The sequence below is a fragment of the Perognathus longimembris genome, chromosome 6 (assembly GCF_023159225.1).
Source record: "Perognathus longimembris pacificus isolate PPM17 chromosome 6, ASM2315922v1, whole genome shotgun sequence".
Lineage (NCBI taxonomy): Eukaryota > Metazoa > Chordata > Mammalia > Rodentia > Heteromyidae > Perognathus > Perognathus longimembris.
In genome coordinates this window covers 68,839,253-68,854,092 of record NC_063166.1, presented here as the reverse complement: position 1 = coordinate 68,854,092, position 14,840 = coordinate 68,839,253, and the positions used below count along the sequence as shown (strand labels likewise).

The 14,840-nt window shown below is 41.0% G+C and overlaps 1 protein-coding gene across 1 annotated transcript in view; it reads left to right on the top strand.

Annotated features, from left to right (window-relative positions):
* Positions 1 to 14,840, top strand: part of Pigu (phosphatidylinositol glycan anchor biosynthesis class U) — a 74,401-nt gene that overhangs the window by 14,934 nt on the left and 44,627 nt on the right. The window contains exons 5-6 of the mRNA XM_048349034.1: positions 5,127 to 5,236; positions 8,196 to 8,296. Of these exons, the coding sequence (XP_048204991.1) occupies positions 5,127 to 5,236; positions 8,196 to 8,296 (211 nt within the window). The remainder of the gene's footprint in view (positions 1 to 5,126; positions 5,237 to 8,195; positions 8,297 to 14,840) is intronic.

Below are 14,840 nucleotides of genomic sequence, written 5' to 3'. Positions count from 1 at the left end.
CTACCACTAAGCCACATTCCCAGCCCAAGAGTAATCTTTGTGGAGGCAGGAGTGGTGGTGTTAAAGATTGAATCCAGAGCTTCATAAATGCCAGGCAAGGGCCCTACCATTGAAGTAGAACCCCTAGCCCCCAAATAGTAATTAGAAAATTTGGCATGTATGAATGCCTATTGAAAGTATTTGTTTAAACTTTACTCTTTTTTTTTTTGGTGGGGGGGTAGTCATGGGGCTTGAACTCAGGGTCTAGGTGGTGACTTTTTTGGGTAGTGCTCTACCACTTTGAGCCACAGCTCTACTTCTGGTTGTTGAATGGTTGATTGGAGATCAGAGTCTTATGGGGACTTTTCTGCTTGGGCTGGCTTCGAACCCTGATCCTCAGATTTCAGCCTACTCAGTAGCTAGGATTATAGGCATGAGCCACTGGTGCCCAGCAAGTTTACTCTTCCCTATGTAATAGCCAAGGGATCTTGCATGTTGGGACCACTCTCCTTCCTCTGGGATCTGAGGAAATTAACAGATTAACCATGTGTACTTCCCTTGTAGTTATAAAACTAATTAATTTTGGCTTAGTCCTTCTTGATTGGCTAGGAGCCACTGAGCAGATTTTGGCTGGCATGAGATAAGGCTGTATCACATTTGTGTTGCCAGTTTGTGGTTCGTTTTTACTTCTGTTACCAAGTAATAGAACCAGAAATAAAAGTCTATGTTGCTGTGACACTGGTCATCAGTAATAAATAAAGCTGTTGAGTTCTAGAATTTTAGCTCTCAGAAAGATTTTTAAACATCTAGATTTCAGATCCTTAATTTGGGAACCATTTATAGACTTAGTGGTCTTTTTTTTTTTTTTTTTTTTTTTTTTGGCCAGTCCTGGGCCTTGGACTCAGGGCCTGAGCACTGTCCCTGGCTTCTTCCCGCTCAAGGCTAGCACTCTGCCACTTGAGCCACAGCGCCGCTTCTGGCCGTTTTCTGTATATGTGGTGCTGGGGAATCGAACCTAGGGCCTCGTGTATCCGAAGCAGGCACTCTTGCCACTAGGCTATATCCCCAGCCCAGACTTAGTGGTCTTTAAAACCCTTGAAATGGTATGAAAAAATTATATGTGAGCTGTGTGGTGGCAGCTCAAGCCTGTAATCCTAGCTACTCAGGAGGCTGAGATCTGAGGATCACTGTTTAAAAGCCAGGCTGGGCATGAAACTCGGCCAGACTCTTTTATTTCCAATAAACTATTCAGAAAAGGCAGAAGTGGCACTGTGGCTCAAGTGGTAGAGCATTCACCTTGAGCAAAAGAAGCAAAGGAACAGCACCCAGGACCACAGTTCAAGCCCCAGGACTGACACACACACACACACACACACACACACACACACACACACACCACCCCCCACCCCCTACCCCCCCCCCCCCCGCCCATGTGTGTGAATGTGTTGATTCTTTTTTGGAGTCCCTACCTGTTATTGTTATTCAGAGCCTTTGACTCCTCCCCTAATGGATTAAGAACTACTATTGGAAGACTTATTATTACTAAGGCTAGGGACTGTAAATCTTACTAATAAAGTCAACTTGAAACTTTAGAGGCCGGGATGAAATGTTCTAACATGGAGGAGTGTGTGATGAAAGGGGTGATAATGATCTAGGAGTATTGTACTTAGGAACTGACATGTTGAATGGCAACATCTTTGTACAACTATTTAATTTTTCTTTTTCTTTTTTTTTTTTTTAAAGAAGGGATGGGACTGTGGCTTACTGATGGAGTGCTTGCCCAGTGTGTATGAAGCCTTGGGCTCAATTCCTCAGTACCAGATAAACAGAAAAGGCCAGATAAGGCGCTGTGGCTCATGCACTAGGGCACTAGCCTTGAGGACAGAGAGGCTCAGCGACAGAGCCCAGGTCCTGAGTTCAAGCCCTAGAATTGACCAAAAAAAAAAAAAAAGAAGAAGAAAAAATGTTCTAACAAGATTCCCTTGGGGACCAAGGGCAAAATAACTGGGCATGAGAACCAGAAGCTAAAGAATCCAAAGATAGATTGACAGTAGCTATATTCTTCTGCAAGTTAGTGTGTATGTAGAGGAAAAATCTTTTAATTTCATATTTTGTTTTGTTTTTATTTATTTTTGGTGTTGGTCCTGGGGCTTGAACTCAGGGTCTGGGCACTGTCCCTGAGCTGCTTTTGCTCAAAGCTAGTTCTCTACCACTTGAGCTACAGCTCCACTTCTGGCTTTTTTGGTGATTAATTGGAGATATGAGTCTCATGGACTTTCCTACCCAGGCAGACTTTGAACTGTGATCCTCAAATCTTAGCCTCCTGAGTAGCTAGGATTACTACAAGTGTGAGCCACAGGCACCCAACTTTTATTTTTGTTTGTAATAGGGTCTTAATATGTAGCCTAGCTGGGCTACATATTTAAAAATACTAAATGTTGCTTTTTAAAAAAATGTCATAGCAGCAGGCTCCAGTGGCTCATGCCTGTAATACTAGCTAGCAGGAAACTGAGATTTGAGGATCATGGTTTAAAGCTAGCCTTGGAAGGGAAAGTCCATGAGAGTCTTTTTTTTCAAGTCCTGTGCCTTGAACTCAGGGCTTCTTTTTGCTCAAGGCTAGCATTCTACCTCTTGAACAACAGCGCCACTTTCCGCTTTTTCTGTTTATGTGATGCTGAGGAATTGAATCCAGGGCATCATACATGCTAGGGAAGCACTCTACCACTAGCTATATTCCCAACCCCCCCAAGAGACTCATTTCCAATTAACCACCAGAAAAATGAAAGTGGCAATGTGGCTAAAAGTGGTAGAGTGCTAGCCTTAAGCAAAATAGTTCAGGGACAGTGCTTAGGTTCCGAGTTCAAGCCCCAGGACCAACAACAACAAAAAAAAGTAGCCCAGACTGACTTTGAACTTTTTTTTAACTACAATTTTGTTATCTTTAAAGTGTTTTACAGAGGGGTTACCATTTCAAAAGTCAAGTAATGGGGGCTGGGAATATGGCCTAGAGGTAAAGTGCTCATATTGTATACATGAAGCCCTGGGTTCGATTCCTCAGCACCACATATATAGAAAAAGCCGGAAGTGGCGCTGTGGCTCAAGTGGCAGAGTGCTAGCCTTGAGCAAAAAGAAGCCAAGGACAGTGCTCAGGCCCTGAGTTCAAGCCCCGAGACTGGCAACAAAAACAAAACCAACCAAACAAAAGTCAAGTAATGAGTACAATTCTTGGACAGTGTCAATTCTTTGTTCACTTTCCCCGTTTCTCCCTCCTGTTCCTGTCTACAAGTTGCATAATTCATTTTTACACGGTACATATTAAATATCATAACTGTATTTGTCCTCCCTCCTTTCTTTTTTCTTTTTTAATTTCTTTCTTTCTCCTTCCTTCCTTCCTCCCTCCCTCCCTCCTTCCCTCCCTCCCTCCCTCCCTCCCTCCTTCCCTCCCTCCCTCCCTCCTTCCCTCCCTCCCTCCCTCCCTCCCTCCCTCCCTCCCTTCCTTCCTTCCTTCCTTCCTTCCTTCCTTCCTTCCTTCCTTCCTTTCTTTCTTTCTTTTTTGTCCTGGGGCTTGAACTCATGGCCTGAGCACTTTCCCTGGCTTTGCTCAAGGCTAACACTCTACCACTTGAGCCACAGCGCCACTTCTGGCTTTTTCTATATATGTGGTGCTGTGGAATCCAACCCAGGGCTTCCCAGCCCCCCTTCCTCCATTTCTTATCCCCCCACTTTACCCCCCGTTAAAACTTAAGAAAACAACAACAGACAACAATACCAACAATGAAAACCTATGTTTCTCTTTCCCAAAATTTATTTTGGTAAATAGTATGTAGATGTTCAAAGGAGTTACACCTAAATTCCTTCATAAAAATTTTATAAAATTTTATATGCTCTCGGGCTGGGAATATGGCCTAGTGGTAGAGTGCTTGCTTTGCATACATCAAGCCCTAGGTTTGATTCCCCAGCACCACATATGTAGAAAAAGCCAGAAGTGGTACTGTGGCTTAAGAGCCAGAGTGCTAGCCTTGAGCAAAAAGAAGCCAGGGACAGTGCTCAGGCCCTGAGCCCCAAACCCAAGGACTGGCAAAAAAAAAAAAATTATATGCTCTTAAGCTTATAAAAATGGCATAATGCAGTATATAGTCCATTGTTATCTTCTTATTAATTGTTAAATCTTTAATCATGCATAGAAAAAGTGCTTTTCACTTTGGCTTCTCTGAAACACTCTTGGTACAAAATTAATTTTTGGCTTTGTCCCCGAGCTTTTTTAAACTCAAGGTTGGTGTTCTACCACAGTTTTATGTTGTCTAAAGATTCTCTGATCACTTAATCAGCAAGGCTATCCATTTGGGGTTAAGAGGTTTTTACCTTACATATTCTAACCCATGTTTGTTTATAAGGTTGCCTACATTTTTTTTTCTTTTCATTTTTGGAACACACCCTTGAACTTGTTGGGACACATCAGGAGAAGGCAGGGACTTTCCACCCCCATCCATATTAACTCTCCAGCTCCCAGCCACACCCAGCTCTCCTTTTCATCATGACTATTCCACTCCTCCTTTATGGGAATTAAAAAGAAAAAGAAAAAAGAAAGAAACCTTGAGACAGAGAAAGAGGATGCTTGAACATATTTTGCTAATGAAGTTTTTGAATCCTAAGACCACTGATCTCCAAAATGGCTAGGAACTGGTCATGCCACTCACTATTCACTCTGCTATTCAACAGATCTCTATTGTTTGCCAGCTGTGCCAGGTGTTAGGCATACATGGCGAACAATTATGGAACTTATAGTCTTAAGGAAAGCTTGGCATTAGTCAGTTATACAACTAAATGAGAAAAATTCTAACTATGAGCAATGAAAACATGTAATAGTGTTGCTCAACCAGTGGGGTGCCTGGTAAAGGATACTATGTCTTCCTGAGGAAGTGGTGGAAACTGACTATAGGAAGAGAAGAGATCAGTTGCAAAGGCCTGGGAGTAGGAGGAGCTTGGCCTGTTCATTTGCTGGAACTCAGAAAGGATGGGGTAGGGAGAGTGAGTATGAGATGAGCCTGGAGATGTAGGGACAGACCAGGCAGGACCATGGCAGACTTGTCTTCATCCTAAAAGCATTTTTGTTTCATGTGTTTTGTTATCTCTGCCTCCCTCCCCAGTTTAAAAAGCAGAAACTCCTCCTTGAACTCGACCAGTATGCCCCAGATGTGGCTGAACTCATCCGCACTCCTGTGGAAATGCGGTACATCCCTCTGAAAGTGGCCCTGTTGTAAGTATTGTCTGATAAACCACAGCTCAGTGCCAACAAATGTGAGGAAAATCTGATGAGACTTTCCCATGCTGTTTGTTGTATTTTTGGAGATTTTCAATCTTAGTCATCAAGTATTTGCTGTAGTTGTGTTGCACAACTGGGGTTCTGGCCAGCAAAAGAGACAGAGCCATTCTGTCTCTGTTGGGACAAAGACTCACTCAGGGACATGTACAATCAAACCCTTCAAATGCTTTCTGACTCAGTGTTGTTGAGCTAGTTACTACTTGTAACTACTGTTTCTAAAAAATAGTTTTTAAGTTTCAATATATGGATTAAATAAAATTCTGACCTTTATATGGTTGTTGTTTTCAAGCAGCTCCTATGTTTTCTGTACAGTTTAGTTACTCATTTGTAATTCAGAAAATGGAAGTAAAATGTCAAGCAAAACCATCCTATCTGGATGACCAGTGTGGAGAAGTAGAATTTACTGAGGCTTTATGAAAGAATTCTCAAGGAGTACTCAGCGCTGCCAGGAAGTTTACTTCTTTCAGGTTATTCCCATTTATATTCCTGACATGGACCCATGATAATTATTCAGTCAACCAACAGTTATTAAATATGTGTAATATTTCAGTTTTCTAAGAGCACACAGTAAACAATCACTATTTCCTTATGGAAAAACATGCTCTTTGCTGGTGGCTCACAACTGTAATCATAGCTACTCAGGAGAATGAGATCTAAGGATCAAGTTTTAAAGCCAGCCTGGCCAGGGAAATCCATGAGATTCTTACCTCCAATTAACCTCCATAAAACCAGAAGTGGCGCTGTGGCTCAAAGTAGTAGAGCACTGGCCTTGAATGAAAAAGCTAAAGGACAATACCCAGGCCCTAAGTTTAAGCCCCATGATCAACAACTACAACCACCAAACAAAACAAAACACCCAAAACTGCCCTTAGAATTAAGCTGGATGCTGGTGGCTCGTACTTGTAATCCTAGCTGCTCAGGAGGCTGAGACCTGAAGATCTCAGTTTAAAGCCAGTCCAGGCAGGAAAGCTCATGAAACTCTTTCCAATTAGCCTCTAAAAAAGCTAGAAGTAGGGCTGGGAATATGGCCTAGTGGCAAGACTACTTGCCTCCTATACATGAAGCCCTGGGTTTGATTCCCCAGCACCACATATATAGAAAATGGCCAGAAGTGGCGCTGTGGCTCAAGTGGCAGAGTGCTAGCCTTGAGCAAAAAGAAGCCAGGGACAGTGCTCAGGCCCTGAGTCCAAGGCCTAGGACTGGCAAAAAAAAAAAAAAAAAAAAAAAAAAAAAGCTAGAAGTAGAGCTATGGCTTAAGTGGTAGAGCACTAACCTTGAGCAGAAGCAGCTCAGGGATAACACCCAGGCCCTGAGTTCAAGCCTTAATACCAGCACATACTCACACACAAACATACACAAAGAATGTTTCAGAATTAGAAGGGGCCTGATAAGGAGGGATTATTCAGTCCTTTGCCCTTTGTGTAAATTTCTTGTTCAGTGTTCCAATTAGATATCTGGGCAGCTGCTTCTTCAGCATTGCTATTTAGAAATGGCTATTTTTTCTTCCAGCAAAACAAATTTGGAGTATCAATTCACATCTATATATTTCAAAAACATTGATGGGAACTAATTTATAGGACCAGAGATGAACCTTATGAATCCTTATGGACTTGTATGTCTCCTGGGGGTAGTTTTGAAATAGCAGCGGGTGTTGTTTTAAAGGTCATGTAATAAGCTTGTCTACAATTGCTGAGGGAAAATATGCTAGGCTGTTGGCTTTAGAATTGCTAATCTTACAGTCCTGGGAGGTATAGATTTAGGGTCTTTGTGAATAATAATTAAAATATTTCCCTAAGAAACTGGTATGTTTCTTCCTTTCTGATAGTCAGAATTATGTAACTGGCCTCCCCTTTACTTTGCTAGGAAATCCAGAGTCAGATTTTAGGCCGATTATTATAAAACTATAGAAAACACATTTGGTTTTCTTCCCTTTGACTTTCTTTTCTCCTTTTATTTATTTTTCCCTTGGTCTTGATTATTGCTATATTTACTACTATTATTATCTGTTCTCATTTTAGCCACTGCAAATCTTCTGTAGAAGCAGGATAAAAACCAATAAAAATAATCCATTATGAGTATAGAAGATTTCCTAGTTCCCAAGCACTTCATATTCATTTTTTTCAGTCCATTCTTTCCAACTTAACTTTTTTTTCCCAATGGAAGGTCAGGAAGTCTTGTCAATGTCTATGCCAGGCTTGTTAAATTCTGGAGATATATTTTCTGTCATGATCTGGCTCAGTGGATACTGATTGACTACTAACAGGGATAAGTAGGAGAAAGAATGTTACCTTTATAGCCAGAAAGACTTGTTTTTGAAAGTATTTACTAGCTTGTGAAACCTTGGGCAAGATTTTTAATCAGAATCTATTTCATCATCTACAAAACTAGAATAATATTATTGCTAGTTTGTAGGATCTTGGGATGATTAAATATGATGGCTTTGAATATACAACACAGCATAATGTCAAGTACTTTTTTTCTCATTGATCCCCAGCTCTACTTCATTCTGTTTTACTTGGGAGAACTTATTTCTAAGAAGTCACTTTCTGAGGCCGCGAATGTGACTTTGTGGTAGAGTGCTTGCCTAGCATACATGAAGCCCTGGGTTTGATTCCTCAGCACCACATATAGAGAAAAAGCCAGAAGTGGTGCTGTGGCTCAAGAGGTAGAATGCTAGCCTTGAGTAAAAAGAAGCCAGGGACAGTGCTCAGGCCCTGAGTTCAAACTCCAGGACTGGCAAAAAAAAAAAAAAGAAAGAAAGAAAGAAACAATCACTTTCTTCTGACTATTCTTTTAGTAAAGCTCTTGATCTTCCTGTTCTGGCTGTGGTGGCCTGAACACACAGGTCCATTGATCAGGGTTACTAATACCGAATATGTATGTTTTTCCCCAGCTATCTCTTAAATCCTTACACGGTCTTGTCTTGTGTTGCAAAATCTACCTGCGCCATCAACAACACCCTCATTGCTTTCTTCATTTTGACTACGATAAAAGGTAAGGCCCCAAGGAGGCTATATAAGGCCTAGTCCCTGATTTTTATGTAGGGTTTTATAACACCTATGCAATGGCTTTTTAAAATAATGCTAATTAGCATATATTAATTGTATAAGAGGAAGTTTCCTTGTGACATTTCCATCCATCAAACTTAGTATATCCATCTCTTTCCATCATCCTTCTGATGAAGATTGTTTTTTTAAAACAATTTCAGCAGTTTTCATTATTTTCATAGATATATATAAAGTTCTTTGACCATATTCTACCTCACCTCCTCCTGCCACACAACATGGCCTGTTTTATTTTTCTGAGATTGATTTCTTTTCAGCGAACACTGATGGTATAAAGAGGTTTCACCGGGCTGGGAATATGGCCTAGTGGCAAGAGTGCTTGCCTCGTCATGAAGCCCAGGGTTCGATTCCCCAGCACCACATATATAGAAAACGGCCAGAAGTGGCACTGTGACTCAAGTGGCAGAGTGCTAGCCTTGAGCAAAAAGAAGCCAGGGATAGTGCTCAGGCCCTGAGTCCACAGCCCAGGACTGGCAAAAAAAAGAGGTTTCACCATGGTAATTCACATATGCATATATTATAATTTAGTCAGATTAATATCATCGATTATTCTCTGCTATGACTTTTTTTTTTGTCAGTCATGGGGCTTGAACTCAGGGCTTGGCCGCTGTCCCTGAGCTCTTTTGTTCAAGGCTAGCATTTTACCACTTTGAGCCACAGTACCACTTCCAGTTTTTGAATGGTTCATTGAGATAGGAGTCTCCTGGGTACTTTTCTGCCCAGGGTGGCTTTGAGCCATGATCCTCAAATCTCAGCCTCCTGAGTAGCTAGGATTAAAGGTGTGATCCACTGGCAACCAGCTTATGATTTTTTTTAAACAACATTTAGTATCTTTTGAACTATACAAATAATATAAGATTATTATAGAAAAAAAAATTTGTTGGTCATGGGGCTTGAAACCAGGGTCAGGTGGCTGTCCCTGAGCTCTTTCACTCAAAACTAGCACTCTACCATTTTGAGCCACAGCAATACTTCCAGTTTTCTGGTGTTTAATTAGAAATAAAAGTCTCCAGGCCTTTCCTTCCTGGACTGGCTTTGAACCGAGGTTCTCAGAACTCAGCTTCCTGAGTAGCTAGGATTATAAGCATGAGCCTCCTGCACCTGGCTTAATATAGAAAATTTTGATAAGACAAGAGAAAAAAGTCAAAGCACCCTGAAAATCTATTCAGAATCATTATTAATGTAAGTTTTTTTTTAAAGGTTCTGAACTACATTTTGGCTTTTATTATTTGTACTTATGTATTTTTGAATACATTTTGTAGTATTACATTGCTACTTCATGAATTATACATTTCAGATACTCTTTATTGCATTCCCATATAGAAAAGATTTCCCGTGCCTTTTTTGTACCAATACTCTCACTTTCGCTTTTTCTGATTTTCTTGTTATAGTTATATTGCTGCTTTCACTTAACCAGTGTTAAGTGAAAGCAGAAGTCAGAGATAGAGGTATAGTTATAGTAGAGTGTATGCTTAGCACTCACAAGGTCCTGGGTTCAATCACTACTATTCCAAAGGAAGAAAAATATCCATAGTCAATACCTCTATTTTATGACTCATTATGTATTGTTCTCTGTTGCACAGTAGCAATTATGACTACTTTTTTTTTCTCTTTTCCTTATTTTATTTATTTTTGGCCAGTCCTGGGCCTTGGACTCAGGGCCTGAGCACTGTCCCTGGCTTCTTCCCGCTCAAGGCTAGCACTCTGCCACTTGAGCCACAGCGCCGCTTCTGTATATGTGGTGCTGGGGAATCGAACCTAGGGCCTTGTGTATCCGAGGCAGGCACTTTTGCCACTAAGCTATATCCCCAGCCCTTATTTTATTTTTTAATGTCAATGGAGCTTGGGCACTGGCTTAGCACTCTACCACTTGAGCCACAACTCTACTTTTCTAACTTTTTTTTTTTTTGCTAGTTAATAATTAGAGATAAGAGTCTTATGTAATTTCCTGCTCTGGCTGGCTTCAAACCTTGATCTATAGATCTCAGGCTCCCGAGTAGCTAGGGTTGTAAGTGTGAGCCACTGGCACCTGGCAACAATTGTCTTTTAGTATTTAGTATTTTGCTAATTTTTTGGTAGCAAACATTTTTTTTTCATTTGCACTAATAGATCTGTCAAGTAAGTACCTAACAGTTTTGTTTGAGAACACTTAAATACCTGTCAGTTACATGGTTTTTCTTGAGAACTCTTTCACACATCTATTCTAACCTTTTGTTACATGGTCCTGGTGCAAAGCTGTCACTGAAACTTCCCTTCATAATTCTCTTCTGCTACATTGTGATTTATTGATTTTTCTCCTGGGCTTTATTGAAATATTTCTTATAATAGTTTTTTAAGGGGGCTAGGAATGTGCCTTAGTGGTAGAGTGCTTGCCTAGGATGCGTAAAGCCCTAGATTCGATTCCTCAGTACCACATAAACAGGATAAGCCGGAAGTGGTACTGTGGCTCAAGTGGTAGAGTACTAGCCTTGAGCAAAAGAAGCTTAGGGACAGTGCCCAGTGCCTAAGCCCCAGGACTGGCCAAAAAAAGGGTGTATAGGATAGATACACTGAGTGATGCTTTATCTGTAAAAATGTCTTTGTTCTAGTTTACTACCACATTAGGTAGTTGGCTGGTAAGGATTTAGGAGTGTAATAACTCTTCTTCAGAATTTTGAAGCTATTGCTTCACTTACATGGAAGTGTCTTTGTTGTGACTGGACAGTTTAATAGCATTGCATTTAGCACCATTCTTTCTACGGAAATGGGAGGGGGCCAGTCCTGGGGCTTGAACTCAGGGCCTGGGCACTGACCCTGAGCTTCTTTTTCTCAAGGCTAGCACTCTACCTCTTGAGCCACAGTGTCACTTCTGGCCTTTTCTGTTTATGTGGTACTGAGGAATTGAACCCAGGGCTTCATGCATGCTTGTCAAACATTCTACCACTCTGCCACATTCTCAGCCCTAGAATCTTCTTTTTACCCTTGGTATTTTAAAGCCTCATGAGGCGTCATTTATTATTCTGAGTACTTGGTTAGTGCTTTCATTATGGAAACTAAGATACTTTAGTTCTAGAAGGTGTTCCTGTGCTATATTTCAATTTCTTCATGCTGTATTTTCTTTGTCCTCTTGATGTTGGACTTTTTCCTTTGTTTTGTTTCATGGTTTTGAGACAGGATCTCTACATAGCTCAGGCCAGCCCAGAATTTGTGCAGCCTAGGCTAGCCTTGAACTTTTAATTAACAACATACACTTATAATATGAAGGGGTTTCATTTTAAGATTTTCATACACTCACAGAATACTTTGAACAAATTTTCCATCTCCATTATTTTCCTATTCCTCCCTCTGCTTTTTTAAAATAGCATTTGGTGGTGTGTTGCATTCCTACTTTATTTATTGCATTTAAGATTCTATTTTTGGTTTCCATTTGTTTCATTAAAGCATTCTGTACTTATTTTATTATCACAATATCCTCTTGTCTCTCTGTGTATACTGTGTTTACATACATATACACACACATATACATACATATTTAGGGTTTTGTTTAGTTTTTTGGTCAGTTGTAGGGATTGAACTCAGGCTACTGGGCACTGTACCTGAGCTTTTTCACTCAAGCTTAGTGCTCTACCATTTTGAGCCTTAGTGCTACTTCCAGTTTTCTGGTGGTTATTTGGAGATAAGAGTCTCATAGACTTTCCTTTCCCACACTTGCATCAAACCTTTATCCTGAGATCTCAGCCTCCTGAGTTGCTGGTATCACAGACATGAACTATCGGCTCCTGACCCTATATAGTTTTGTTTTTGTTTTTGTTTTCCAGTCCTAGGCCTTGGATTTGGGGCTTGAGCACTGTCCCTGGCTTCTTTTTTACTCAAGGCTAGCACTCTACCACTTGAACCACAATGCCCACTTCTGGCTTTTTCTGTATATGTGGTGCTGAGGAATTGAACGCAGGACTTCATTGCATGCTAGGCTAACACTCTACCACTAAGCCACATTCCCAGCCCCACCCCCCAGTTAGTTTTTATTCAAGCATAGTTTGTCTTTCTGGTGACATTTCTTTTACATGGGAGGATTTTTCTCTTATTTATTATATACAGACAGATCCTGGCTGTCTATTTATTTAAGAGTAGGTGCTGGCTTGGGCAGCACTTACACTGAAATTGGAATGATATTGATTAGCATGACCTCTACCTAAGCATGACATGAAAATTCTTATTGTAGTTGTTCCTATGTGTATACGTGTGATGTGCACACGCACATGTGCATGCACACGCTGGTACTAAGGCTTCAACTTTGGGCCTAATGCTCTTGTTTAGCTTTTTTTGCTCAAGGTTAGCATGCGCTAACTTGCACTATACCTCCACTTCCGGTTTTTTGCTAGTCACTTGGAGATCAGAGTCTCTAGGATTGGTCTGTGTAGGCTGGCCTTAAACTGGGATCCTTAGGCCTCAGCCTCCTGAATGGGAGGATTACAGGCATGAGTCACCTGAAACATTTATACTTATAAGCTTGTTGTAATTTGGAAGCAAGAGGGAGAATGAAGGAGAGTGACAGAGGGTGAGCCTGATCAAAGGTACCTGTATGCATATATGGACATGTCAAAATGAAACCCCTGTGCAATTGATTGATGGTGGTAATAAAAATGTGGGAAAAAAGAGTGGTGTACATCATCTCTATAATAACAATAAAGTAAATTAATTGCTTAAAAAAGAATGGGGCACTCACCTGTTGTCTTGAGACTGAATGCAGGGCTTATTGGTGGATCATTCCCACTGTAGGGTGATTAGGAAGTAGGCTGGCCTTTTTTGTTGCAAGTGTTCCTAAATACCATCCTTTTATAAATATAGATCGTATTTTCTCTGAAGCTATTTTGTTTTTCTGGAGAAGAATCCACCTGTTTCCTGTCTGTTGGTAGTAATTTTTGGAGTTGGATTGTAGTAGAAGGTACATGTCTAGCTGTTGGAGCTATATAGAGCAGGAATGGGAAAATGGCTTTCAGCTAGACTGCCATGTAATCTTACTACTTCTTTTTTTTTTTTTTTTTTTTTTTTTTTGGCCAGTCCTGGGCCTTGGACTCAGGGCCTGAGCACTGTCCCTGGCTTCTTCCCGCTCAAGGCTAGCACTCTGCCACTTGAGCCACAGCGCCGCTTCTGGCCGTTTTCTGTATATGTGGTGCTGGGGAATTGAACCTAGGGCCTCGTGTATCCGAGGCAGGCACTCTTGCCACTAGGCTATATCCCCAGCCCCCTTACTACTTCTTGGCTCATACTTCTCCTATACTGGGCTTAGTATCTCCTGGACTTCTTTAGTTAACTTTCTTCAGACTGTGGTCTCCGGTGGGTGGAATACAGTGGGGTGGAGAGGGGGTGGGGTATGTGGCTGCACTTTGTTCTTGGTGAAAAAGTGAGATCAAGGGGATATGGCCTAGTGGCAAGAGTGCTTGCCTCGTATACATGAAGCCCTGGGTTCGATTCCCCAGTACCACATACATAGAAAATGGCCAGAAGTGGCGCTGTGGCTCAAGTGGCAGAGTGCTAGCCTTGAGCAAAATGAAGCCAGGGACAGTGCTCAGGCCCTGAGTCCAAGCCCCAGGACTGGCAAAGAAAAAAATTTTTTTAATTAAGAAGAAGAAGAAGAAGAAGAAGCAGCAACCAGGGACAGCACTCAAGCCTCTGAGTCCAAGGCCCAGGACTGGCCAAAAAAAAAAAAAAAGATACATTTAAAAAAAATTCTTTTGAGGCAGATATTGCTATGCAGCTCAGGCTAGCCTCTAACTCTTGATCCTCCTGCCTCTGTTTCCCAAGTGCTGGAATTCCAAGTGTGATTCACCATGCCCAGCTCTAAAATATTTTTGCTCTGTAATCTTTGTGCTTTAGTGCTAGTTTTATTCCCTTGTCATCATTTAGTGAGGTTTTCTGATAAATGATAAACACATGTGACCAATCTACCATTTTTAACTACAAGTCCCTCCATTAATATTTGGATTATATATTTCCAAAAGTTTTTACTCCACTTTTCTTCCACATCCTTAAGTATTGAATTAGTTAGATAGGCCATAGAAATACTATTTAACCAACCACTCAAAAACTCAATGGCTTAAACAGCAACAATGATTTGGTTAGGTCATACATGTAAGCCAGGGATCTACTGTTCTAGGGTGGATATCACTGATCTGTTGGCCAAGTCAGTGAGGCTCATTCATGCATCAGTGGCTGACTGGAGTTTGCTAATCTAACCTAGGGCTTCCTTCACATGTTTGTCATTCTCCTAAATCAGAGGATTCACTTAAGCATAATCTTCTTAGAGCAATAGCAGAGTTACAACACTGAGCAAGCCCAAGTAGGAATTCACTTTAAATTTCTGCTTGTATCAGACATGCTAGTATTCCATTGATTGAGATATAACATATGATGAGCTCAGGGAACTGTTCTGTTTTGTCCATATATAACTGTAAAGTTATATGGTCAAGGGCCTGGATATAGAGAGAGGTAGA